This window comes from Pagrus pagrus, assembly GCF_965226575.1.
Source record: "Pagrus pagrus genome assembly, chromosome: 16".
NCBI lineage: Eukaryota > Metazoa > Chordata > Actinopteri > Spariformes > Sparidae > Pagrus > Pagrus pagrus.
The window spans coordinates 19,173,296-19,201,054 of record NC_140200.1 but is presented as its reverse complement, the minus strand read 5'-3'; the positions used below and the strand labels follow the sequence as shown (position 1 = coordinate 19,201,054).

The 27,759-nt window shown below is 38.9% G+C and overlaps 1 protein-coding gene across 5 annotated transcripts in view; it reads right to left on the bottom strand.

Moving 5' to 3' along the window:
* Positions 1-27,759, bottom strand: part of tbc1d32 (TBC1 domain family, member 32) — a 90,295-nt gene that overhangs the window by 44,970 nt on the left and 17,566 nt on the right. For all 5 annotated transcript variants that reach the window (XM_084377067.1, XM_084377065.1, XM_084377068.1 and 2 more), the window contains exons 20-25: positions 27,098-27,185; positions 25,216-25,334; positions 23,293-23,412; positions 22,950-23,038; positions 6,451-6,573; positions 3,648-3,756 (exon numbers count right to left, since the gene is read on the bottom strand). In XM_084377067.1, the coding sequence (XP_084233193.1) occupies positions 3,648-3,756; positions 6,451-6,573; positions 22,950-23,038; positions 23,293-23,412; positions 25,216-25,334; positions 27,098-27,185 (648 nt within the window). The remainder of the gene's footprint in view (positions 1-3,647; positions 3,757-6,450; positions 6,574-22,949; positions 23,039-23,292; positions 23,413-25,215; positions 25,335-27,097; positions 27,186-27,759) is intronic.

The window sequence follows — 27,759 nt, the reverse complement described above, 5'->3', positions numbered from 1 at the left end:
TATGATGACATGGATAAATTGTGTATGACTGTGTGTGGTCTGCTGTAGGAGTGGTAAATAGGACATACATAGTTACATGATTAAACTTCAACGCCATTATTTTCTACAGATTAATTTCTGCACTGCTCTGAACAGATAGTTGCAATGGCTGTTAATGAGCCTGCCATGTTATTGATGTGCCATTATGTTGCATTTGTTTGTAATTTAATATACTTAAAACCGTCTGAAGACAATGTTAGATGGCAGCATAATTAAAAATGTCAAACTATGAACAATGTAGTGCAGTTAAACAATGACTTGTAGTTTAATTCATTACTTAGGAATTGTTTTGCACCGAGCTGGTAGCAGTTTATTAAATTGTGTTTGTTTTCATTTGTCTTCAGTAAAACAAGTTATTTCCTCCTTTTAATTGTCGCTTCCTTCTTTTCTTTATAACCAACTGCCATTAAGTGCTGCATTCATTACACTTGTCATATCTTAGTTTTGAAGAATCATAACTTCTGAGTCTTAGCTCAGCGTGTGACGTGCCACAATAATGTGCTCTAAATGTAAATGGGTTTAGAAAGCAGGCCTCTTTATCCAACTATCTGTGCCCTCCGCTCATGTTAATCCCTGCTGGTATTTGAGTTTGCCACAGATGTGCTGCTCTGATGAACAAGATGCACAAAGCTCTCCATGTTGATGATTGCATACAATCCTTAAACAGCTTTGGGACCAACTGCTGTAGCTAAGAATTCTGCACAGAACGTCATTTGAGGTGCTTAACTTTAGCCTTTTTATTTAAAAAACATTTTTTACAAAAGATAAATACTCAGATAAGGAATTAACACATTTCTCATCTTACTGTATATATGCATTTGACTTTTTAATTATATATTATGTTTATCTTTAAACATTATGGTTTAAATGCTTTCATTATATGCTGTAACTCAGGTAGAGAACAGGGAGTACCTCTTTAATAGTGCTGCTCAAAAGTTTAAAAAAAACTGAAATTGTGATATTTTGGTATTCTGTGATATATATTGCGATATGAAAAAATACATGAATTTTCAACAGATAACTCGAGCAGCTCTTTGGGAATAACTTATCATTCTAGACTTATGGGGGTTATTTTGTAAGGGAGCGCAAAGCAGAGTGCAGGCCCTGGGTTGTTTAAAAAAATGAACAAGAATGACTCTGGCTCGCTCCCAAGTATCCAAGAACCCTTAAACCGGACAAAGTTATGTAATATCAGATGGACTTCAGAAAAGTCTTTCTGTTGTTTGTTCATTGTGCTTTGACAAATCAACATGGAGTTACAGAGGAGCGCATGCATCAAAAGTCAAATGTTCGTAGCTGATGTAAAGTTGCATGCAAGACATTGGTGGAAATGCAGACAACAACAGGCTGAAGGAACCTTTTAATTCTTAGAAAAAGTGGTTCCTGGGACTTGAAGTTGTAGGCACTTTGGGTAGAAATGCATCTATAATTTCTCTTGATTCAGCAACATTTTAAGATATTTAGAGGAAAGCATCAGCCTTAAAAAAATCATACTGTATAATAACTGAGTAATCACAGGAAGTGAACTCTTTTTGGTTTCATGTAAGCCCTTAAAGGCCCCTAGATAAGACCCAGGACGTGACCTTTTTTGTGTTCAAACAGTACAAGAAATCCAACAGTTGAAATATTGACAAATTAAATACTTGAATAAGTATATAGTGAAAGAAAAATGTTTCATAGCCGTCATGTCATTCAATACGTCTCCTTGCAGGTGGTAACTATTCTGACAGACACTTTGAAATGTCAGGAATAATCCTTGCCTTTAACACAATGCTTCTCTTGTCATTTCTCACCAAGAGTGGATTCATTTGTTTTGTAAACTTCACAATAAATTCTGCAGGTATTTAACAGCTTAAGTAACAGGGGAGATGACTAAAAGAGACCTGTGAAACACGAAAGAAACTAAATCACTAAAGTAATTTACACTCTCCCCTTTAGAAATCTCTTTCATATCATTTCCTTGACCTCAGTGTAAATTAGCTTCCTGTTTTGCGTTCAGCATAAACAACACCTAAATAATTGATAACCATCCAAAACATGCTGAGTAAATAAGGCTGCGGGCATCGGACAACGCCTGAAGCCCTGTTGGTAATCAGTAGGACTCTTTGAAATTACCAGCAAGACACAAAGTTAGAATAGGAATGGATGGATAAGTATTAGATTATATGCACAGTGAGTTGGTGTTCATGAAAAATTCATAATACTGTGATTAGGAATAATTAAAGCACAGATTAAAAAAAGGAAATAAACCATTTAGTGACTTTACTGAGCAGCAATGGTAAAATCTATCAGGTTTTTGCACTTCAGTTCAGACCAAAACCCACAATTGGGTTCGCAAAACAATGTGATGAAAAGCAATCAAAGTGCAAATGTCCAATAAACAGGCTTGTATCAGCCTGTGGAGCTGTACAAATAAACCACTAGTTGTGAGGTGTCTACACAATACTTTGAACATTTCACTGAAGGGTAGACGTTAGAATTCTTTGGACATTGAAATTTGTCAGTGTATATCTGTCGGCCTAAGCCTCACCTCAGTTGGGTAATTAGGCGACCATTGTATACAGTATATACATGCATGTAAATATTTGTGTAATTCTATGGGTGACTTTCACTAAGCGTTTTTATACTGGACAGCAACCCGCCAATTTGGCTGTCCTTTTTGTGGCTAGGTCCGCGAATTTAGACAGACCGCGGCATATTGGGGGTCCGTTTTGGTCCGCCAATATGACGCCCAGGAGGGTACACTTTTTGCCACCTCCATTGCTATGTAAATCCAAGGCGTCGGTGTGCCGGCAATTTCTGCACATGGGCGGAGGTGTTGATGACATGCACTGTTGTGCGACCCACAGCCGGGAGTTTTAGAAGCAGGAAACAGCTGATCACAGCAGTCAGTTCATCACTTCATCCACGGACGTCAAGATGAGCAACTGGAAAGCTGCTGAGTTCCGGGAGACGCTAACCATCACAGCCGAGAGAATTGTCAATAACCAGATCACTCCTCACTGTTCACGCCCAACTTCGTGCTTCACGTCACGTCACGTCACATGTTTACGCCTACCCCAGTGGCAGCTTTTTTGAAAAAAAGGAATATTACACCTCCGTTTCACATAGACAAGGTGGCAGATCGCAGCCTTTACCTGGCTGCAAATGTGGTGCATTTTCTAACTAAAAGGGGCTACTATTTCCAAAGTAATATTTTTATCAAGATATCTTAACTTTTACTCAAGTATGACATTTGACTGCTTTTAACAACATTGGATAAAAGCAGGATTATCTTTAGATTCACTTGAGAGCAGAAGAAATGTAAAATAAATCAAGCCTTCATGTTCCCAAGAGATTTGTACCCGGTAGCAGACAGAATTAAGTGAAATGGATTTTCTAAATGCCGATACTGTCATTGATCTATAGCCATTAAATGGTGCGATCAACAAGTACTTCATAATGAAAAGTTCAAATCCAAAAGTTATCTTTTGCCAGTTTAATGTATTTTCTGATATTGAAGATGCCATTTTTTAAATTTTAACCCCCTAAACCTAATTTTCTTTTGTGTGAAAATCAGATTGGCAAAAACAGTCAACTGAACAAATTCATAGTAGAGCATATCTGACCTCTTGCAGTGCTCGAGGAGGAAGAGTCCTCTCAGACGGGCCTCCCACCACACTGACACGAACCAGCGCGTGATTCCTCTCCACTGATAGACCGTCTATGATGAACTCCCTGAGAAGGTTTAACAGCACGGAAAGGAGATTAGATAACAGCTGAAGTGTTCGAGGTGGTGCAGAAAGAACATTACAATGTTCCTAACGCAATAAACATTTTTCTCGATGTGTGTGCAACAGCATACCTGCAAGATGACCAGATGAGAAAGACATTTGAAGAAAAAGGACATTGGGCCTTTCAATTCACACACACTTCAACAGTCCCCCTATTATTGGAGCTCAGATAACTTTCTTTGAAAAGTCTTTTAAACTACTTTGTACAGCGTCTGAAACCACTGAGTGAGACTGAATGTGACTATATCATTGCTCCAAGGCACGCAAGAAAAGAAATAGAAAAGGGTTTCCATGTAGAATTTTCGATAAGATCAGAGAGTACTCCAATTATAAAGGCACTTTAGGGTCGAAGGGTGTCAGCTTTGGTGGATAGTTCTTAGAGCTGAGGTAATTTGGGCTTGAAATTGGGAATAAAGAGGACTTTTTTTTCTACATTGCTCTCTCTGAGGGCCTGTTAGCCATAAAATGAAATTTGCATTAATTTCTTTGTGAATAAAACAAAAAAGCCACAGCTGGGGTCAAATAAGATGCGCAGAATGCCCTCACAGTAGTTTTTGTGAATTTGGGTGTCACTGATATTAAAAAGGTCAGAGCTTCAGAAACAAGTAAAGGTTATTAGAAAAAATGAATGACAACAAGTAGGGTGAGCCAAAAAACATATGCCAAAAAGTAAAGTTTGAAAAACATTTAAGTGAAGTGAAAAGATGAGGAGGGTTAAAAGAAAAGAGAGATGATGATGTCGTTGATGACAATGGGAGCATGAAGAAAAGAGATGGCAGGAAAAAAGGAAGATGGGAGAATAAATTAACAAGTCATCATTCTCCAAAACGCAATGTGAGTCGGCGTTTCAGGGCCATTTCCATTCATAACCAATAGCCATGGCTCTGGCAGCCATTACCAGAAGAAAGGGGCTCTTGAACACCCACTTTCAGAAATGGCCTTTTCACTCTCCGCTTTATTTCATTTTATTTGTGACAAGCCGAGCAAACAAACAATTTTTCATCCTGAGCAATGATTAAATTTGGAAGTGTTCTGTCATATCAGGATGATGTACAGAGGAGCAAAAAGCCCTTAGTGAACGACAGAGAGAGAAGGACTGTCTGCACGTCGTGTGTGCTCAACGTGGAAACTGCCTTAACTTCTGAGATAACTTCTTTCAGTTCAACTCAGCTGTGGATGGAAAAAAATTGACTTTCTAGAAAATCTAGAAGGTTCTGTCCAGGTACAGAAAGTACGTTCAATTTGGGGAAATATGCTTATATCTATATTGTAATATAAACCTTATATCTTTTCTTTATCCATACAGAAATTGTATTAAGAAGAGTTTGTGGTTAAAGGGGGTGTTAGGTGTTGTAACTACATCTTGAGGACACCTGCGCATAATGACTTGTATATTGAGGACAGCAGGTTAGGCATCATTTTGCCTTTACAGAGATCTATTGCTTCTGCTGGATTCTATTCCTGGTGCAGACCAAACAATCGGATAGAGACTGCGTGAGGAGATGGGTGTTGGTCGCTTCCAAGCAGACTCTGGCGCGGTTCGTTTGAGGTGTCAAAGCAAGCAGACCAACCACAGGAGTGTGTAATTTTAGCATGATTTCAAAAGCTTAATTACTAATTAATCCATCTGCTGAACATGAAATCTGATTTCCCCATGTGGGTCATGATGATGTGCTAATGATGCAGGATGTCGACTGCCACAAATGTCAAATCAACAAGTTATCGAGCTCTCCATGGCTTATTCTTCAAAGTTTTTGGATGTCTTCTGGAGTGAAGAAGACGATTCTTTATAAAAAAATATTCCCTCATTTACAAGTTTATGATAGTGGTAGACAGTACTATCCACAATCTCCCATAGGTGTTTAATTACCCTGAAATCTCATGAGTGCAAAGGGCATCGCACATGATTCACATCATTTTCACACTCATTAAACTATTCAGTGAGCCCTCCTGCCCTGTGAATACAGACATGGTCACAGTGGAAGAGAACCTTCCTGTCAGGACTGACATGTTTAATCTAAGTATAAAGGTGATCACACAGAATCACCCTTCCATCTAAGAGAACAAGAGAACCAATTAATGCCATGAGAAGGCTTCTTGTGTAGAAGGGAGCATGTATTTGTTATATTTTTACCTTCATTTATTCAGGTTTCAACTTTAACTCATCACCCATCTTCAGTTCCAGCATGTAACTCACACATATTGTCTCTTTTTTACACTTTTGTTTGTTGCAGACTAAATAAACCAGATACAACATGTTAATTAATGAATCAATGAATTAATTCTCCATCTCTCTCACTGGCCTACACAAGCCTGTGGACGATTTGTTTCAGTTGTTTAATGCTGCTGGCCTGTGGATTTCTTTGTGAAGGACTCGGGTCAGTTTTTCTGCAACAGTCCAAAGGATGTGATGTTATGCCTCGTCTCAGTGCCTCTCTCCTCTCCGCTTACAGAGAGCAACAGTAGCTAACATTATAGCTATTAGAAATAGAGTTCGCCAACGTCATCAAACGACTGGCTTCCAGCACAACACAGAGCCCCTTTAAATAATTCTGACAGAATTATTTAAATAATTGACAATGATAAAACATGTTAATTTCCAACCATAAATGTTAAATATGTGTAGGTTGGGTAGTACCCCTCGTTGGTGTCCAGCTCAGTGACGTTCTCCCTCTGACTCTGCAGCAGCATGGAGCAGATGTTGTACTGGCTCTCCAGCAGCAGAAAGGAGTCCAGATTACAGCAGAGCACACTGAGCAGTCTGCAACAACACACACACACACACACACACACACACACACACACACACACACACACACACACACAAACAAGACATGATAATACAGAGAGTCCTGGCATTATGAGATACTGTAGCAGTGGCGGAACCATGCAAACAAAGACCCCATTTGGACTGTGGCTGTCTCCCCTGGCCCCTGGCTTGTACTGTATGTCTGTGAGTGCTGGATCACTCAACACAATTTTTCTGCAACAGCTCACCGTAGCCAATCGTAAGCTTTGTTAAGTAGGAAGCCTTGGGGAAAGTTTCATGGTTCATTTTCAGTTGCTGGTAATGACACCAGGCTCAAGCAGGCAGTGAAGCTCCAGTGAAATTTTGAGAGACTACAGTGTTTTTTTAAGTCTGTGTTTTAAATGGTTGAATAACTGTAGAGAGGAAAAGCTTCAGACAATCTCTTCAATTTTATCAGTGACTTTTGAACTTCAGCGTTAGCACTGTTGTATCTGATGAATGTGTTGGTTTCAAGAACATCATAATTAATGTTACTCCAGTACCTAGACTTAACCCGTCATTGCTGTTACAGGTTTTTTTCCAGGAGGCATTTTTTAACCTCTTTGGAACGTATTATCACAATGTTCACTCAGTTTTCCATTTCTTCGCAGTTTTCTTTCACTGTTGCTTAGGTTAACCAAAATACTCGGCTAGTTTTAGAAAAACATGGCTTGGGTTTAGGGTTGTCAAAAGTATCGAAATTCAAAAAAGTATCGATACTAAAATGTTGTATCCGGATACGATACTCATTTTCAAAAGTATCGATACCACCCCCCACGTCCTTCTCCCTCTGCCTTCACACACACAGCAGCGGCACCCTCCCCCTCACCGTGACGTGCATAATAACAACAGAGCATGGCCAGTGCTGCTGCAGGAGGGCCAAATCAACCAGTTTTGGTTGAAAATGAAAGAGGGAAAAGTGTTTGGAGCTATTTTGCCTTCGAGTCCAACGAGCACGGAAAGCCGAAGGACGTGGATAAGCCTGTGTGCAAACACTGCTACAAGGCGGTGGCGACCAAGTCAAGTAATACTTCCAACTTCGCGAAACATCTTAAGGACCGACACCCTGGCCTTTACAGTGAATTTTGACAAGTTAGTGTCTTTCGTTTCAAACTTATTACTGATGTCATCATGGCCGGTGGCCCGCATTATTGTTAGCCGTGTTATTATTAGCCATTAGCCGCAGCTAGCGATTAAAGGCTGACGTCACGTTAATGATTATAAACAACGTAAAAAAAAAAAAAAATGAATCGGGCATGCCCATATTACGTTAATAGACGTAGTGTCAGTATACTAAGTTTACATAGATGTTGGTGACTGAAAAGTGTTATTTTCTCTGTTAAAGTCCCAGAATGAAGCAGAGAAAAGTTGACCTGCAACCAAACAGCAGCACACACAGCCGACTCTACCATCTGTGTTTGACCAACAACGAAAATATGATGCCGTTAATTGTTACATGTTGTTATTTTTGCATTTTTCTCATTAATAAAAGTATTTCTTTTAAATTTTGGGGTCTTTTTTTTTTATCCTTGTGGTATCGAAAATGGTATCGAGTATCGAATATTTTCCTGAGTATCGGTATCGAGTTGAAAATTTTAGTATCGTGACAACCCTACTTGGGTTCAAATAAATCCTTTCACGTTAAACACATGTTTGAAGGGATTACCTCTTCCATGTGCATATTTCCCCCCATCTTTTTCCCCGAGTCGCAAAGGTATGACATTACAGAGACGCCATTGCTCAGTTGCTACAACACCAACAAGGCGATAGCAGGTGGATTACTACTGGTCACGGTCTTATTTTTAACAATTTCAGTATTTTAAAAAGATGTATTTTTATGGAATAATCATTAAAATCCCAAAGGAACAAGGTTGGTAACCCTTGTCCCTAGACCAAATTTCCACCACCTCCTCCCATTTGTGTCAGAGCTTATCTGAATTTGGAGAGCAATTAAGTGCTTATTACAAAGGTTCTGTTCGTGTGTCACCGGTGTGAAGCATTGATCAAAACAATCTAGTTAGTGTTTATTGTCTGCCTCCTCTTCACTCTACCCCTGCAATTAATTTGGCAGAACTGGCCTCTGAAATATCTGGTATCTCGCAAAATTGGTATTTCTCTCATGACAACGATGCAGCTCAACTATATTATTGTCATTTAGCCCATTATTCCCATTATATTCATTGTATGAGGATGTTTAAAAATGTTCCCCTCATTTCAAACAGGTTCAGAACATTCTAGGTTTTAAAATCTATAGTACTGCTCTCTCGCAGAGAGTTAGATGAGAAGATCGATAGCCCTCTCATGTGTGTGCATTAAGTATGGAGCTTGAGCCAGGAGGCGAGCTTAGCATAATGACTAGAAAGCAGGGGCAAACAGCAAGTAGCTTGTCTCTCAACATTAAAAGCAGCATCTCTATAGCTAACTGATTACCCTTCTTATCCTAATCCGTGTGCAAACAAAAATGTTAAAGTTGTTGGTTTCAGACTGAGTTATGTGCTAGAAATATGTTCTTACAAGCAACAGTTTATCTTTTAATCTGACATTACAGTGACAAGACTCCAGAGTGGGGATACCAAAGGTGCCACCAAAAGTTCTGTTATACTAAATGTTTAGAGAGGAAAAGCTGATTACTAGGCCTACTACCAGCATGTAAATAAACCAATATTTTGGCGTCAGGACCCACAGGATTCAACCCATGAGTAATAGGCAGAACAAAATGCAGTCATGACTGTAAATGTCAGACACACTGGATCCAGACCCCTGTCCCCTCTGTGATTACCACCTCAGGCATGGACGTCGGAACTATTTTTTGAGAGGGGGGGGCGGGATTTTTGTTGGGAGGGGCGGGGGAAGCACGCACACTTATCAATGATTAAGGATTTGATTTGAAGCCCGGACTCAGAGGGGAATAGCACTAGCGTATCATGACAAAATATTGGTGAAATGAACTAGTTTCATGGCAGATAATGCGTTATATAGAGGCTGCGCTTCAGTGCCCCGTCACTCGCATTATATGGATATACCGGCACTACACTGGATCTAATTTCGTCCGAACAACTTCAAATGACACCAAAGTTATCTGGGTGAGTAAATGATCATATTTTATGCTAGAAATAAGGTCCAGGTTGTAAAAAACGGTAGTTATCCTTTAACTCTCTGCATCAAAGCAAATAAGCGTATAAAATGTTGAAATACAGTATTTCATTTCATTGCAGTATCTTCCGAGCTCTCATAACTGAACAGGAATACAGTGGGATGTGGGATCTGGGATGAATATTGTGTGACTATCAGCAATGTGATTTTCTTTTTCCAGTAATGAATAAAGACTAATTGCCATTACTGATAGAGAGCACATATAGGGTGAGGCATTTCTCAGTTGACCAGAACCATAACGACCCATTAGCCGGTTAATAGCCTTAAAAGGGGGCAGTCCTAATGCAAGTAAGGCAACAAAACACAGCCTGGATGATTCATCTGCTTCTGTTTGTATCTTAATTAGTAACACAGCCTTGTACCATCTTTGTTTTTTTCTGCAGATGCATCCTGCTGATGCTTGAGGCCATGCACATCTTTAAATTAGTAAAAATTAGTTGAATATAAAAAGTATATTAGAGTAATTTCAGACAATTTTAAATACATGTTTATTTCCTTCACTATCACTGCTATTAATTTACCACTATTTTTCAGAATAAGGCTTAAAAAAACAACAAATGCTCAATGAAATCAAATGTCATGTTTATTTTAACAAGGCTGTAAGAGCAACTCTGATCCAGCTTTTTTTTTCTTTTTTTTTTCAAATGTCATTTCAATTTCTAATAGTGCCTGTTCATTGACTGACTTACAAGTGGTAGTGTTAAGCCCTGCATGCTGTTTGGTGTGTTGTGTGTGTTTGTCCTTGTGAAGCACATCTCTTCTTTTAAGCAGCTGCTTCGATTCCTGATGTGCCGGGCAGTTATTTGGACTCCAGTTTGACTGACAACTTTACTCAGTCATTCTGACAGCAGCACAGCAAGAGGCTGAGAGTCCGTCAGGCCTTCTGACCTCTCTCTGTTTGAAACTAAGCAATAGGGAACCAGGTCTGCTTCCAGCTTGTCTCTTTGATAGGCTTCTTTTATATTAAGTGGGGGGAAGGCTGTCTGTCCATTCCGAGGTCTTTTAAAATGTTTACCTGTTCTGAATAGTAAATCATTGGCAACAATACTAAAACAATAGCAGTGGGAATTTTGCTGCCTGTAGGAGTTTTCATTCTAGAGTTGCATCTATTGATTGGTTTCATAGCAATTAATCTGCTCATTATTTTCTCAATTAATCGTTAAACAAACAATCATAAAAGACTTCCCAGAGCTCGAGTTCTGTTCCAATACCCCAAAATATTTCATTTACTGACTTACTAGATGTAAACCAGCAGATACTATCGGTGTCATGGTCACAGGTTGTCATTCATCATTTTGATTGGTTGCCAAGCTTTAAGAAGGCAGGTCTTATGTAATATCGTATTCACCCCGATGAGCTGGATGCAACACCACAGATCTCTGCCTCCAGCAGCAGTGAATGACTTTCTTTTGATGAGGATGATATCGCTTCCTTCAACCTCTGACACTGAAGTCACTGAATATTTAAAGTCAGGGTCAGAGATGAAGATCCTGAACTGTTTCCCAACAATAAAGACTAAATCCATAAAATTTAACACAGTGATGCTGTGTAGAGTTCCTGTCTTGTCTTTGGTGATAAATGCATCAAATATACTAGAATAATATACTGTAAAGCCAAGGTTTAGTGAGTGGCCGACTCAAATGAGTTTCTTTGGGTGAGTTTGTCCTATTAAATGGAGTTCAGGAGTCATTTAAACATATTTTTTTCCTTGGTGTTGGGAAGGCCAGTCTCATATATTACTGTATTTATTGGTATATTATTTTGAGGAAATTAATATTTGTACAAGGTGGTATGGGAAGGCCAAGATCTTTTATATTGTTTTTCTTTATTGATACAGTTTTATTTTAAGGCAGTACTGTAACAGTCTGCTGCCAGCATCACCTTGATTCTCCTAGGTGTGCAATTGAGTCTTTTCTGTGAAGAGCTTTTCTGTGAAGTGCTTTTCAGGCTGGTTTTTCAGCCAACTTTGCGGTCGGCTTTGTGGTATTAAAAAGTATAAAAACGAAAAGATCTTGTGTATGTGCTTTTAGGAGAGGGATTTGTGCTGATATATGGGCATATGTAAGGATTAAACGTTATATTGTTAACTGGCAATTATGTGACTATGCATCTCATAGGATGTAATGCAAAAGTATTGTCACAAGTAGTGTGACGAATTACTTTCTACAGGGAATAAAGAAGTAAAGAAATATATTAGTCTTTTTTAAAAGTAACAAGTAATTTGTAATGCATTACTTTTGGCTGGCCCCAAACACACAGTCAAGTGAGCAATGCTGCAGACAACAAGTGGTGCAACAAGCTCACAGATCTCAGTTTCAGGTCAAGACTGCATCTTGTTGTTGGCAATTAAGGAATCTCCATCATGCACAAATAATAAAATAAAAATATTGTTTTGTTTTAGTTTTTTACCAGGGAACTCTCTCATATTTAAATCCCTCCAGTCATAATGACAGGTGAAAATATTTCCCTCTAAGCACAATTTGTATTATAGCTGGATGAGCATGAACAAGATAGTTGATTGATGTGTATCATTCCAGGTGGTCAAATACCGATGCTTTGGGTTGGTGATGCATGTCAGCAGTGGCCTCCGTGAATTATTTTAAGTTCAATAAACACAGATAATTTTTGACTGTTTTTTCCCCCATTTGTCCAGGATCTTAAAATCTTCCAGGACGTGGAAATGGAAACCCTGATTAAATCGCATGTTACGTTTGTAGTAGGCAGCGGCTATTACGTTTGTGGAAAATGTATTACATTTATGGGTTTATTACATTAAATGCTGCAGATTTTTATTATGTTTGTGGTTTATTACGTTTGTGGACATTATTACATTGGCGGGTGTTACAGGCCTGTTTCACTAGTAAAGTCAGAGCAGACACTGGAACCATCTTTGCATTTTCGCTTAGAAAATGACTTATGACTATTAATCAGCTGGCATATTTGGTAATTTTTAGGGTTTGCCACTAACTAGCGAGCCATAGTATGTGGTGAGCAAGAAATGATGGTAATGCCAAACTGAATGGCTTAGCACATGCAATGCACTGTAGCTCTATAGTATGCCAGACACCCTGATGTGGGTAATGTGTAAATAATGTGTAAGAAAAAAGAAAGATCAGGAAAGTAACTAAATGGCCATGTAGGTTTAATTTGATTTCTCTGTGTTGTTTCATACTTGTCCTTTTTGGAAATAAGAACTGTAATCTCTTGTAGGACAAGAAAGAGGCTGGAAGATTGTTGAGACACTACAATCCATCTCACCTGAGAGTTGAAGTTGTTGTCATTCAAGCTGACAGCGACTACAACTCACTTTATCTTAGGTTGGAAGACTTTCACTGAAACACCCATTTATGACAGATGATTACTCTCTTGATGATGTGCGCACATGCACCAGAGGACTTATGTATAAACCAATCACCTACAGTAATCTGCTTGCCAGTCTGACTGATGATCATGCTACAGGTTGATTAGTCATGCCTGACGAGAGATGCAAATGGTTAGCTTTACCATTTGGGAGGCTTCTATCATTGACAGTCAGGAGGGCCCGCTTAAATCAATCACAAAATCATTAAAAGGTGCAGCAAAGCAAAGAAATGCTGTCGGGGCAAGGAATCGTTTCCCACAGGTTTGTGGAAATATAAGTGCATCCCCCAGAACAGTTTACAAGTTCTGCCTCTAACAACAAAAAGAGACTAAATGTGTGACCACACCACTCTTTATAAAAGATAATCTTTTATAAAGAGTTTGCTACCTCCATGTGTGCAGATAAATAATCTGGGTAGCACACTTCTGGCTGTGCATCCATAAAGATCAATTAGAAGCCTCATTTGGGCCTTAACACTGCATAAAACTCCCAATGGCTCCATGAAACCTTACTATACTACGAGGAATCTCACTTTTGTTTCATTGCTGAGCCTGGAACAGAACAAAGTTATATCTTCTTTGTTGTAAATCTCAAGGTGATTTCACATCCGACTTGTTTGATGCTAAAGAATAATACTCTGAAATATTTATTTTCTCGTATTCATTCCTTATCTATTTTAATCTGGTTAACTTTGTCTATGGCGATGAGACAACTGAATTAAAACGAGGACAAAAACATCTTTATCTTCTCTACATCTCCAGCTACAGTAAAGACTGTGACAGCCATTTGCTCCAAGTTATTGCAAAGGTGGCCAGTTATAACAAGATTTGTTATACAGTATATGTCCTTCCTCATCTCATTGCTGATATATTTTTAAATTAGCATGTCCATTTTTATAATAATATGTCTAGTGCTTAGTGGAGATTTTGCTGCGGACATAAAAAAAAAAGATCCAATCAAATCATTTGTGAAGTTGTGCCCCAGCACACACACTTTACGTGTTCAGAGTCATCAATAGCAAAGACAGGAGAATAAAGGCATCTAAACAATTCAGACAGGGGAAAAACACGGGGAAAGAGAGCTGGTTGCCATCACAACAAAGAGGCTTTAAGTATGAAGGAAAAGGACAGAGGGATTTTAGCTCTCATTAGCCCGTGAAGATCAAGAGGGGTGGAAATTGCGGTTTCTTTTTTCAAGAGGGCTGCACTTCAGTAAAGCTTAGCGCATGTTTGCTTGACAGTGGTGCAGTGATTAAACCTGCACTAAAAAGTTTTCCTATGAAGAATCAAAAGCTATGACATTCTGCTGGAGTGAAGTAGCTTAGATGAATCTGGTGGCTGAGTTACTTTTTTTTAAATATTTTTTGTCAAAAAACAAAACACAATGAACTGATAGTTGTCCAAAAAATACACATAAAAGGGGTAGGTTGATATAAGTAGCTTGCTATCTAGCTAGTTCAATACACTTTACTTTCTTAACTTCAAAGTTTCTACAAATGGACATTAGTATCTAACTTTTGCCTTAAGTTACAACTAAAGTTATGTAAAATATAGCACAGCCTTCCTTTTTCCAATGATGGTTAAATAGCTAGCTAGCTGTGCTTGGGGCTTGGCATTTCATTACTATTTCATTGTTTGATTCTTACTCTGGCTACACTGTTAACACTTGGTGACATATTCATTTTCTACAGTGAACATTGGCAGTGTAGTTTATTTTGAGTAAATTCCAGATACTCTGACATGTTGGCATAAATGCTCACTGTACATTAAATGTGTTTTAAACTGCAGCTGAAAAACACTAAAATGCACTATTTACTGCAAAAACTACATTGCCCAGCTGCTTTGGGAAATTATTGAGCATTTGCTGCTTTATATTTATGAAATGTTTCAACACGCAGGACGCCTCACAGAATAAAAGCACATGAAGTGCAAAACTGAGTGGCAGTTTCTGCACTTTGTATCAAATTAGACTACTGTACACATGCAAACAATACGTTAACTTAACGTTTAGTTTGAGGAATTTAGGACAAACCACATCAGATAGAAAAACAACCTGCTGCTGTCATCTCTTATTCATTATGTGGTGAACGTGATAGATCGACACCTGTGCACATTATTGAGGCCGAGTCCCCTCACTCCCCCCGTCTACTGTGGTCCTGTAATCACACAAGCTAGCAGCCTTTGTGATTGTGTGTTTGACCTTAGATGAAGTCAAGTTTCTGTCTCTCAAGGATTACAAGATTTACAGCAACTAAAGTGAAGGATTTGTCAACAATGAGATTCATAATCAAACACAAGTCTTAAACCCTTACGGATACATGCATCAGTCAAGAATAATAGCATTTTTTGGTATTAATACTGAGCTCAGAGCAAAATCATTAAATCTTGTTTTTTTTGTCCCTTCTGGCGCTTTTTGTGTCCTCCTATTTATTAGTGATAAATACATAAATGAACAAAGAGTCTCCTAATCAGACAGGCGTTTGGTTGCCAGGTTGTCAGCCTAATTAGAGTTCCTTTTTTAAACCAACTATATGTCTCAGTGGAAAATGCTAAATCTGTTGTACCAAGCATCTAAGAGTATCTGCAGGTTTCATAGTCAAACCTAATCACTTTTTAATGCTATCTGTGATTCTGTTTAATTCAAATGATGCAGAATCAAATAAACAAACAGAAAAATATTGACACACTGGAGGTAGGAAGAGCTACTTGGATCTGGACAGTGGATGAAACACAAGCAGGTTCTCCTTGTGCATTAGTAGGTTGATACTTTCCACGAGGATGGGAACAAAAAGCTGAAAGTGTCCTTTATCATCTCAGCCAGGTTATTAAAACCAAGACCAATGCATATCACATGTGATTGTTTGACCCAAAGGTAGAAAGTTGTGGGGACAATGGCCTTGTTTTCAATCGAATAGTCATGACATTAAGGCTTCTTTAGGTTTAATATATCCATTAGCAGCGCAGCTACATTGTTAAAAACAAAACCAATGCATATCATGTGTGATTGTTTGACCCAGAGGTAGACCAGTGTGGGTTCAATGATCTTTTCCTATCATGTAGCCATGATATTAAGGCCTTTTTTAGTTGGAAAAATCCTTTATTTTTGCGGCTACATTATTAAAAAACAAGACCAAGGCCTAGCATGTGCGATTGTTTGACCCTGAGGTAGATCATTGTCGGGTCAATGGTTTTGTTTTCAAACTTGAGAAGAAAGCCTTCCTAACTTTTCGTACTAACAAAACAGTTTGCCTTGAATTTCAAGAGGGAATCTATTCCCTTCTTTGTAGACAGTCACAGAAAAATAAATCAAGTTGGCACTTTATAATTAAACACTGTGATGAAATGTCTGTAGCTTAACTGGGCACTGAGGGAAAAAGGGGGGATTGTGTTCAGCTGGGTGAAAAATATAAAACAAGTTTAGTATATTGATGAAAACTGTCTGATACACTTGTGGTTCGGCAGTTTTGTGAGGTTAGTTTTTACCATTAAACTACCTGACTTTACTGCAGACGTTTGCAGACCTTTAAGCTGCAGGGGCCGCTGTTCTCCACTAAATGCAAATTGGGACCAACCCATACTACAACAGTTAACCCATAAAACAATTAAATACAGCTTTACATCACAGGAAATCATACTGCTGGTATGTTAAAATCCTAAGGGGCTAATTCATAATCCAATAGATGCATGTGTCAGGGCGAGTTCCAATGCATGAATCACTAAAGTCGGCTCTACCTCCTGTGATGGTTGAGCTTCTGAAGTGTGTGCTGCATGTTTTACTGGTCTGTGGTGAAGCGTCCTCTAGACCTCCTCCCCACAGCATCCTGAAGCAGCAACAGAGGGAGATTGCTTTTTTCAGTGCTGTGACAACCACTGCAACAGGAGGTCTCTCCTGCCAGCTGCCATCAGTTCCTGAGTGGTTATATGATGTATGAAATGACAATGTGAAAAAGATCGCTCATAGTGATGAATCTACAGAGGACTTTCACTGCAATCTGCACTTTATAGTGAGTTTCAGCTCATTGTTTAGTCGTTCAGTCTGTAAATGTAATGTTTTGGTTCTCTCTCACTGCTCTCATAATGTAGTATTTGGCCCACCATCAGCAGACAGCAGGAGTTGATGATGAACATAGTGGTGTATTTAGCAGCTAAAGAGCCAGATATCTATGTCAGGACAACAGAGCTTATAGGAGAGTGAATACAGAGTGCTGCAGAAACAAGTCCTTAACCCATGAAATAGGTTAGGAAGTTATTGAGTTTTTGTGAGTGGAGTTTTAATTTAGATGTCTGAAATAAGGTGTGTGGTAAACAAGCCTAAGCGATTTCCATGTTTTTCTCTACGTTAGTAAACACCTCACGTTTGAATTAAAAAGTGTTGTGCTTTAAAAATAAATTAATTGGTGTAAATTTGTGAATATTATCTCGCTGAGTATCATGAAGTTGTGTTCGCCACAGAGCTTCTTTTTAAAACAAAAATCCCACAGGCTTTTTGTCAAGGGGACCAGAGCAATACTAACTTCTGGGTAAGCCTACAAAAATAGGTTATCCCTGCCGCTCTCTATTGGACTAGCATTAGTCAGGTGACAAGAATCATGACTCCGAATGAAAGTTGGGGTTGCTCCATAAGGGCTGGATGTGTGAATAAGCAACTGTTTGCTGACAAGTTCACCATATCAACCTAAAAGTTGAGGATATGTCTGTGCTTTACAATAAGCCTTTCATACACACACACATTGAAAAAAGCGGTTAATAGGATGAATGGTGACGTCTCTGCAGCCTGAGGGGGGTCGTGCCGGCAGCAACCCCACTGTGTAACTTCTCAGAGCGGGTAGGAACCTATCAGACGTAAAGGCGTATAGTGCGACCTGCTTTACGGCATACGTCACACGTTTATTCGTCCGTGGATTTAGCCAGCAGCTACTTGGATTTTTCGTAAATCAACGCCATGGCCGAGCCAGCTAAAAAAGCCAAGAAGGTGTTGTCTGAGGAGGCGAAGAAAGGAAAAAGAGAAAGTGATAGAACACGGGCCCGGACAGGATAAATATTGGACCAGCTTACACTCGGTGGCGCGAGCTGAGTAAGAAATGGGTTTCAAGACTGTTGGCGACCTAGCCTTGATGCTACTGGATTTGTAAGTCATACATTACATATATACATATTGATTATCTTACCGACTTTTACTTTGAGTTGATTTGTTGTTATGTGGTGTTCATTGGGGCTCTATTTGTCCATAGTTTATAACCATAATAAAGCCGGGAGATAAGCTAATGCTGTCTGTTTCGATAGCTTGCTCGTTTTCATGTAGTGACTGTAAACGATGACTAACTTACTAAAACACTATGAACGTCTTGTCTTGTAAAGTTGCAGATTTCTTAGTTCATGCAGATAATCAACATAATTGTTGAACAGTGTGGTCGGGAGGTAACGTTAGGCTATTGTTGTTATCGGTAACGTTAGCATGCTACTTACTGTTGTCGTACCGAATTGGTTGTAGTTATTACACCAAACACAACGTCAACTTGCGATTGTATTTAGTAACTCCTGAAAACATAGTTATATTTTCAAATAAACACATTCACGCCCAAGCGTCGTGTTTTGGAATAGGGCTGGGCAAAACGATTATTTTTGTAATCGATTAATCTAGCAAATATTTTTTCGATGCATCGATTAATCCAACGATTAATTTTTCAATTCGATTAGCGATTATTTCCCCATAATTTGACCTATATAGCAATTTACATAATGCTAATTTATGTATCTCAATAAGCCGGCGGCGCGGAGCGAGGGCGTGTCGATCTGATGGTGTTCACTGTCTGATAACTAAACAGGTCCATCACTCAACAAAATATAGATAAATGTCCCACAAAGCAACGTTACATGACCAAACAACAGTAACGTAGTAACTGGTCCTATCTTTGGCAACTTATGTAAGGAAAATAATACCGCAGTTATACGTGGAGAAGTGTCTGTCCGACTGACTCTTCTGCCCGAAAAACAGCGTCTGTCCCCGGCAAAAAACTTTAACTCACCAAGTGTTTGTCACGGTGAAAAAAATCACTGGGATGGTCAGCCCTCCACCGAGACTTCAGTGAACTTTGCCCCAGAAAACAGCCTCCCTCCCCGCAAGTGACAGAGTCAGACAGCGTCCTGTTTCCTGATGGCGATTATGTAATTATGTAATTTAGAGAAAAACGTAACTTTGTCACTTTCCAGGATGTTTGGTGGGTCAGGATCTCATCACAACACATTATATCAGCATCCATATGATTATAAACAGTCAGCAGGTACATGTTTAGATTAACAGGTGGACACCTTGAAAAAAACACACGTCATCACCATGACGCGTATCGTCACGCCTCTTTTGAAACCGCAGCGCCGGCTTGCTGTGTGAATTATACTCTGGTTGTCTTTTACACCGGAGCTGCTCGGCTCTGTGTGAACAAACAACGGTGGAGAAATGGCGAACAGCCGCTGCAGCGATAATGCGGCGTCTGTGTGAAAAGGGCTACTGGCGTTGCTGCTGTTGCAACTCGCGACGCGTCGCCCCAGCCCTATTTTGGAAGTAACTTAGTCGGTGCAATCACTATAACCAACTTGGTATGAGAATAATTCTAGCATGCTAATGTGCTGTGCAGCCTATATGCTAACAAACTACCAACTGCTATCTCTGAATCTAGCTTGTTGTTGGCACTGGAGTGAGGTTTTTTCAGACAATTTCGTGATTCGCCGGCTCCGTCAACAAATTCACGCGTATTCATTTTCAGCGACAGTATTTACAACACTGGCAACAGATAATTGCGCTTCTCAACCAGCTGGGGGTAGTAATGAGTCCAAACCACCTAGTGTTGCTTTAATATCTGCTGGTAGTGATATATATTTTGTATAATTATATACCTTAATAGTGTGCATACTGCACTTTATACTTATTAAACATACAGTATACAGCTTTCACTGACAGTATAATACAACCTTCAGTGCCATTTCTATCTTGGCCCATCTGTGCTCTCCTCTGTTCCCTCTATGTGTGCTTTTTAATTCTTTATTTCTTTGGACACATTGTTTATTAATCACTGCAATGTCCTTGCCGCAATACTGATGCAATTTCCCCCTCTGGGATCAATAGAGCACTATCCCTGTACAATGGTATCATAACCCTTCAGGCTGTGGATAATCAGGAAATCAAATGAAAATAGGTACTGTTGTATTGTGGGTGATGCTGCATTAAAAAGGAAAAAGAAAGAGAAAAGAAATACAATAATATGCAAAGCTCGATGGTCGTAGAATTCGAACTGGATCAATGTGGCAAAAACCTGGAAGACTGGAAATGTCATTCACCCCCTTTCACCGTATTTGAGATGTTCTGCTATTTCCAATAAAGGATGTAACTGAACTGAAATCCAGCTGTGTGGAGCCTTCAAACATCAAATTGTAACAGCAAATTTACCCAACTTAATCAAAAACCTCTAATACTTCAAAATTAACATGGTATGACTCGATTAACTGATAGTAAAATGCTATATTTAGCACATTTTGCGAGGGCGAGTTTGCCGGTTAAATCCATCAGTCTGGGTGGTAAAAGAACAGAGCATCTTGTTCCTTTCACTTGGCTTCTGGGTGTTAATAGGAGTGGGCTGACTGACAGGCACAGACAGAGTGAGTGAGTGAGTCAGCTGAGCTCCAAACAAGTCAAAGCTATTGTGATTTAGAAAGCGTTTAAAGAGGCAAAGGAATGCACCAAACCAAGACACATATGTACCTGTGTATGTAAAGACCTTCTCTTACACAGAGTGCTTTACATCAAGTCCCCCTCCTTTCAAGAAAGTGTTTTTCTTCTTGCCCCTATAGTTAAATGTTTGAGCTTTACTGTGTAGAATGATGTATGTGAGAAGGATGTTATGGCCGCACAATTAATTGAAATATTATCAAAATAGATTGGCCTAGTGAAAATAGCAGAAGCTGCATTTTTTTCATGAAGGTTAAATGTGTGACAAAACAGAATTATAAATAAGTACTGTATTGCTGCAGTGCGCCAGGTAGCTTGTTTTACAGGCCCATCTGGAAAGGACCTGCAAGAAAGCAGGCACTTTCAAAAACTGTTTGGTAGGTGATTAGACGAACCATCCGTCTATTACAGTCGATCAAGGAGCTAACTTTAACCAATCAAAGCAACAGCAGCAGAGTGCTACCACCAGTGGAGCCTGTTGGTAAATCAAACTCTAACCAAAGCCATCGAGAGAAGAGCGAAAACGTCTTTTCATCGAGAAGGTTAGAGTTATTCTTTGCTCTTCTTTTAATAATATACTCTCCAGTTCTGATATAACTGATGCTATAGCAGCAGCTAAGCTAACTTCTTGAGGGGCCACCATGGTTGTTTTTAAATGCTTCTCTTGCTAATTGTCACCCCAAAAGATCAGATGATCATGGCATGAGATATATCCTGGCCTACAAATCTTTTTCTCCAGATGTAAGAAAATGTGTTTATTTGGTACAGCCCATAACAAATTTTATGTGAAATTAAAATTGTGATGCTTAAATGATCATTCCCACTAATCATGAATATCGTAATATCGGTCAAAATAATCGCAATATGATCTCTTTTTTTACCAGCTTGCACAGCCCCACTCAAAGTGCTAATTTCCTCTGCGCTCATTGAAAATATAATGGCATGAATATGAGGCAGGCATACGAGCATGATTTGTGACATCACAAACCTTTCGGATGCAAATCCTGGTCCAAGATTCATTATTTGCATTTTCTGGAATTTTGAACAAGGGAGAAGAAGTAGGTGCTATTTTAAGGATTTTCTGTGTTAATTAAGTTTTTTTTTTTAAAAAAACAAGCCAGACCAACATTGGAGAATTTTTATGTACGTCTTAATACATGTGTGATGGATTTAATTCTCTGAAAAACATGTCCTCCAGCAGAATTTAACTTTGGCATACTAAGGCTTTTTTTTGTCTTTTGTTTTGTAATTGACACTTAACTGTTTATTGCTGATGCTTTAGATAAGTAAGACCTTATCTGCTTGACTATCAGACACTATTAGACGCCCTTTCAACCTTCAGCCCTGTTTCATAGAAATTACAACTAATTAGGAGACATCTTGTGTAAAACTTTGCATATTCACAGATTCTGGATTTTTTAATGAGGGAGAAGGAGTAGGTGCTATTTTAAGGATTTTAATGTGGTAACTATACTGCAAAAAACATGTCAGACATGTCATTAGAGAAACTTTATGTATACTTTAATACACGCGTGGCGTGATCTCAAACAATTAAACTAACCTAAGCTACAATATGCAACTTTCTTCAGATAGTTTTTTCTTTTTTAATTATAGTCATTTTGACGGGACATTATTGCAGTATTAACTTGTACTGCAACCCTACTCCTGAAATTGAACCTTAACTCAAAACTGAAGATAGTTTTTCATTTTAGAGGAATTTCTTCACCCCCTTCACACTTATGTCTGTTCTTCATAAATATAGACACACACACACACACACACACACACACACACACACACACACACACACACACACACACACACACACACACACACACACACACACACACACACACACACACACACACACACACACACACACACACACACAAGCTTATTTTTTCTCTTATCCAGAGAAATCCTTTCATCAGCTTTTCAGTGCTGGGTAATCAAAGTATAAAGCGCCATGTCAGTCTGCTATTGCCAGAGGCTGACGTGTGAGTGTGAGTGTCAATGTGCGTGTGTATGAATATGCGTGTGCAGTCACCAGGTGCTAACACGATAACGTGTGTGTCCCCGCCAATGTTAAGTAGTATGGAAAAAATATCAATCTCACCTCAGGCCGAATGTGTGAGACTGCTCGTAGTGGAACAGGGAATTAATCTTCGTGTCTGAATTCACAGCAATCAGCCTGTCAATCAAATCCTAAGGAGTAAAATAAGAGGCTGTGACAACAAATGCAGCAGTGAAGCAAAAATTAAAACAGCATGGGTATTTATATGTATGGTGAGAAATGCACATCAGCCTCAGTGTATTGGGTGTTAAAGAGGAAGACTTTGCGAGGTAAAACAAATGTGTGGGTGGTGGTTTAAGGCTAAATAAAAAGAGCAAACATGCCCTCAAATGGATGAAAGAGGCATTGCATGAAGTCAGGACGACACCTTGTGAAAAACACTCACAGGGATGGAGGTTGGCATCTCTCTCAAGGTGTATTCACTCTTGTTGGCTAAAGGCTGCCGGCCCAGGAGCTCCCACACCGATTGGGAAGAGGAGAGCAGGTTGACCAAGGACAGAAAAGACTGGTGAGACAGAAAGTGAGACAGATAATCAGAGGGATAGAGAAAGTAGTAAAAAACAAGCAAGAAATAGAATGGCAATCAGTAGAGTGCATACCTCTGCCAAGACCCAACAGTCCCCTTTTGTACTCACTCATAGATACAATTTTCATCAAGATCCATGATTTGTGGAAATCCATTCAGTAGTTTCTGTGTAATTACAAACCAACCAACCAACAAACAAACGGACACAGGTGAAAATTTAACTTTACCTGTTTTTTTCTCACCTCTGTTAAGAAAGTTAAAGAGTGATAAATAATCTACACTCCAAACTCACAATTGATCATAACAGGAATCCTTTGAAATTAAAGGAGATTTTGAACATGAATATAGCAGCAACAACTGTATGTATGTAAATATATAGCTGGATCTAAAAATTTTAAGCAAGAAAAAGGCTATGCAGTAACAGAATCTTGATCCATATTTGATCATCACTACCTAAGTTGACAGTTTGATCCGAGTTTCGAGAGCAGTGTGTTCAGATGCTTTTTTTTTTTTTTTCTTCAACTTTTTTGACAGGATGACACATGTAGTTGTTTTTGTCTGAGATGCTGGTGCACTGGTACGATATCTAGTGGCAGTGATTGTCTGAAATGTATGTAACCTTTAAAGTGTGAACTATTTGTGATTTCTCACTTTTCTTTAACATTCAGGCATCAGATAGGTTGATAAAAGAAAAAATGTGATGGCTCATTAGTCAGTTGATACTGATATCAAGCTATAATGATGAAAAAAATGCATTGGTCAATTGAAAGAACACATTTTGCAAACTATATTCAAAAATCGATTTGTTGTTTTAGTAAAACAAAATGTCAAACATGTCAAAACAAAGCAAACCTGAAAAAAAGGATGTTACAGAAACAGAAAGCTGCTGACTGCATGTTAGCACTGTGTGAACACCATGAAATTACATCTGAACATGTGAATACAACAGCAGCCTGAAGGATAAAAGTCTTTCTGCTCTTATCAAGAAGAAAATGGAAATACATAAATTAGAAGAAAAACAATGAAACACAATGAAACATACATGAAGGGATCAACAAAGCCTTTAACAATTGCAATGGTTGTGAGGTTAAAATCTCCATTCTTTTATCTGCTCTTGCCTGTGTGATCTTTCAAAGGTGCATTACAAACTGTGACACATGTTGTTGTCTGTCTACTTGCGTTTGAACGAATCTGAACTGAACTCATAAGGTGAAAACAGAACAGATTCCCCCCACCTTACAACTTAGCTAATTTGCCAAAAATGCATGGGTAATAAATGCGTGCTAGATATTTACTTTGTTCTGTGCCACACAGGTCGAGGCACAAAACATCACACATTATTTAAATCGCACATTTTATCGGTTTCCACTACAAACTCAGTTCTGGGAGTGTTGCCTCTGTGCTGGTGGGGATGGACTTGAAGGTCTGCCTGTATGTTCGTAACCTGGCAGCTGACCCACTGATAAGGCAGGCTTTATAGTCACCAGTGGCAGGGCACAGTTCACACTTCAGTGGCTGTCTGTCTTCACTTGGCTAGTTTCACTGAGAGAGATGGCTTGGCTGCTGTCAGAGGCCAGCATCAGACACACACATAAAGAAACACACTAGAGCTTCAAAGTCTGGGCCTGTCCTGGACTAGACCTGCAAATCCTGTCCAAAAAGAAATTCTAAAAATGAAGCCTCATGCAAAGAGGAATCCGTCTCAAGGTTTTAAACAGTGAGAGTCTACAGAAAAGACTGGAAATATGACCTTACATGTCACAGCCACGCCACACACAGTACCTTGAGGCAGCTTCTGTCAATGGGGTCCATTGGTGTTGGCTTGGGCCGGACCACCCTGACATCTTCACCGCCACACTCAAGAACAGACCACAGCTCCACCACCAGGGCCCGGACGAAACCTGCAACACAACATCAAGCCAGTGGTTTCAGTTTCGAGAAATTCTGAGTTAAGATCAAAGCTACATTCATTTTCAATATAATTCCATCCATACGTAACACAATGACATAATATATGACTATTTTTGTCATGGGTTAACTTTTTAAATGTACTTATTTCTTTCTTTAATAAAACATCTAAAAGCTACATTCTTATCAGATGGGGGACCCTGTGAAAAACTCGTGTCAACTTTATGTGCTAACATGTTTCAGTTTTTTGGCCTCCATCAGTGTCATCATGAAACACTTTACAAACAACATTTAAATGCACCCATATGAATCCATTGTTGATGTATATTATTAGTTGTCTTTTATGTATTTTTTTATCCTTTCTGATGTTTTTTTTATGCATGACAAACTCTATTTAAATGCCTTTAATGTGTTAATGATGACCCTGACCAAGGCAACAAGCCAAAATGCGTTAGTCTAACACTGAAGTTGTTCTATAATATAATTGTTGCTGTAGTTTTGACCTCTTTAGACTTTTACCCTTCTCCATGCAACTTGGAAGTACTTACAGTTACGCCAGAAACCCCTATTCTGCTTTTATGAAATTCTGAATTGACACAGAAACTTTGATTAGTGAGTTTGAAATCATAAGACTCTATGTTGCAGGATTGCAATGGAAGCATGAAAGATCTCTTCATGCAGAACTTATCTGCTTTGTTGAGAGGAAGCGGTACAGACAGAGTTATGAAATATGAGGGGAGAAAAAGGTGAATAACATAGAACAGAGGTCGCCAGCCAGATTCAAACCATGAACAAAAAGATTATATTGTATACCTCTTAACTATTCAGCTACTCAGATGCACAATTTTTACAATATGACAGTTCTGAATATACAATTAAATTTTATACTTACACATTTACAGATCATATTGGTTGTATGCCACTATCCACGTCTATGCTTCCTCTCTACCTAGCATTAATGTGTACCTGATACGTAGCATGCATTCAGAAATGATGTACAAGCCCCGATTTAATTTTTTTTGACATATACTCAATTGAAAACACTACAAAGACAATATATTTAAGGTTTTATCTCATCACCGTCATTGATTTTTGTAAATATATACTTCTTATACCAGCATCATATTTCAAACAAGTTGGGACAGGGGCAACAAAAGACTGTGAAAGTTGTGAACGGCTCCAAAAACACCTGTTTGGAACATTCCACAGGTAAACAGGTTCATTGGTTACAGGTGAGAGTAATCATGATTGGGTATGAAAGGAGCATCCTTGAAAGGCTCAGTTGCTAACAAGCAGGTATGGGGCGAGGTTCACCACTTTGTGAAACACATGACTGTATAAAGGATATTACTACATTAGGAACACATCATTAAAGCATTGAAGGTAAACAGTTTGTTTGGAAATGACTGCATTCTGTTTTTATCTACATTTTACACAGAGTCCCAACTCTTTTAGAATCAGTGTTGTACTATGAAACTAATAAAAGATGTGTTTCTGAAACAGACATTTAAACCTGATTTTCAATTCTTGTCACACAGGCGCTCATATCTCATACTCTCCTAATCCTTACAAAAACTTGACACCTCATCTTGCTCTTTCTTCCTCCACTTATCCAGTCACAAACAATGTGACAAATGTGTTGCTTCTGGGCTGCATGTCACCTGCTGTATGTTGTTTTCGCAACACCAACTTGGAATACAAGCCTTGAGCATCACAGCTGGTAAGTGTTTGTTTGTGCGAGAAGGTGCTTTAGTACCTGAACTGTGCAAAGCCACCACCCCTGGAGCAGTCGCTGCCACCTGCGTCACCATCACCCCGTATCCAAACTTCTCACAGCGGCTCACCTTCAGAACACAGAAAACACAAAAGTATTTTAGTACTTTATCTTTTTGCTAAACGAATGCGAGGTCAGAACAGTGTTAATATATAAAGGATTAAAATAGAAAAAGAAAGGACTTAAATCAAAGCAAACTGAGCTTTATTTCGAAAGAAAAGGAGAATTGTAAATTGAGCATTTAGGATTCAGTATGCATTCCTGCTATGACACTGCCAGAATCCTGAAAAGGCACTACATAATAATGTAGTTTAGCACACTGAGGAGAAATCAAATTGCAAATTGATTTTTGAGTGTGCAGGCCCTTCATTAATTACAACGCAATGTCACAACTAAAAATAGACTAAATATAATTACATTCCATAATTAAGTGAAATGCCAAACAAGTGAAGCAATTACATGAGTGTGTAAACAATGGAAGTAAATTAAGCCCACGGGGGATTAGCTAAGGTTTGCAGTATGACCAAGTGTGTCTACAATAAGAATCATGGACAATGCTATGTATATAAGGCATATGCGGAGTCCAGGGATTCATAAATTAAACCCAGTGTGGGAGTAGCAGCATGTAACAGGCTCTAGGCTAC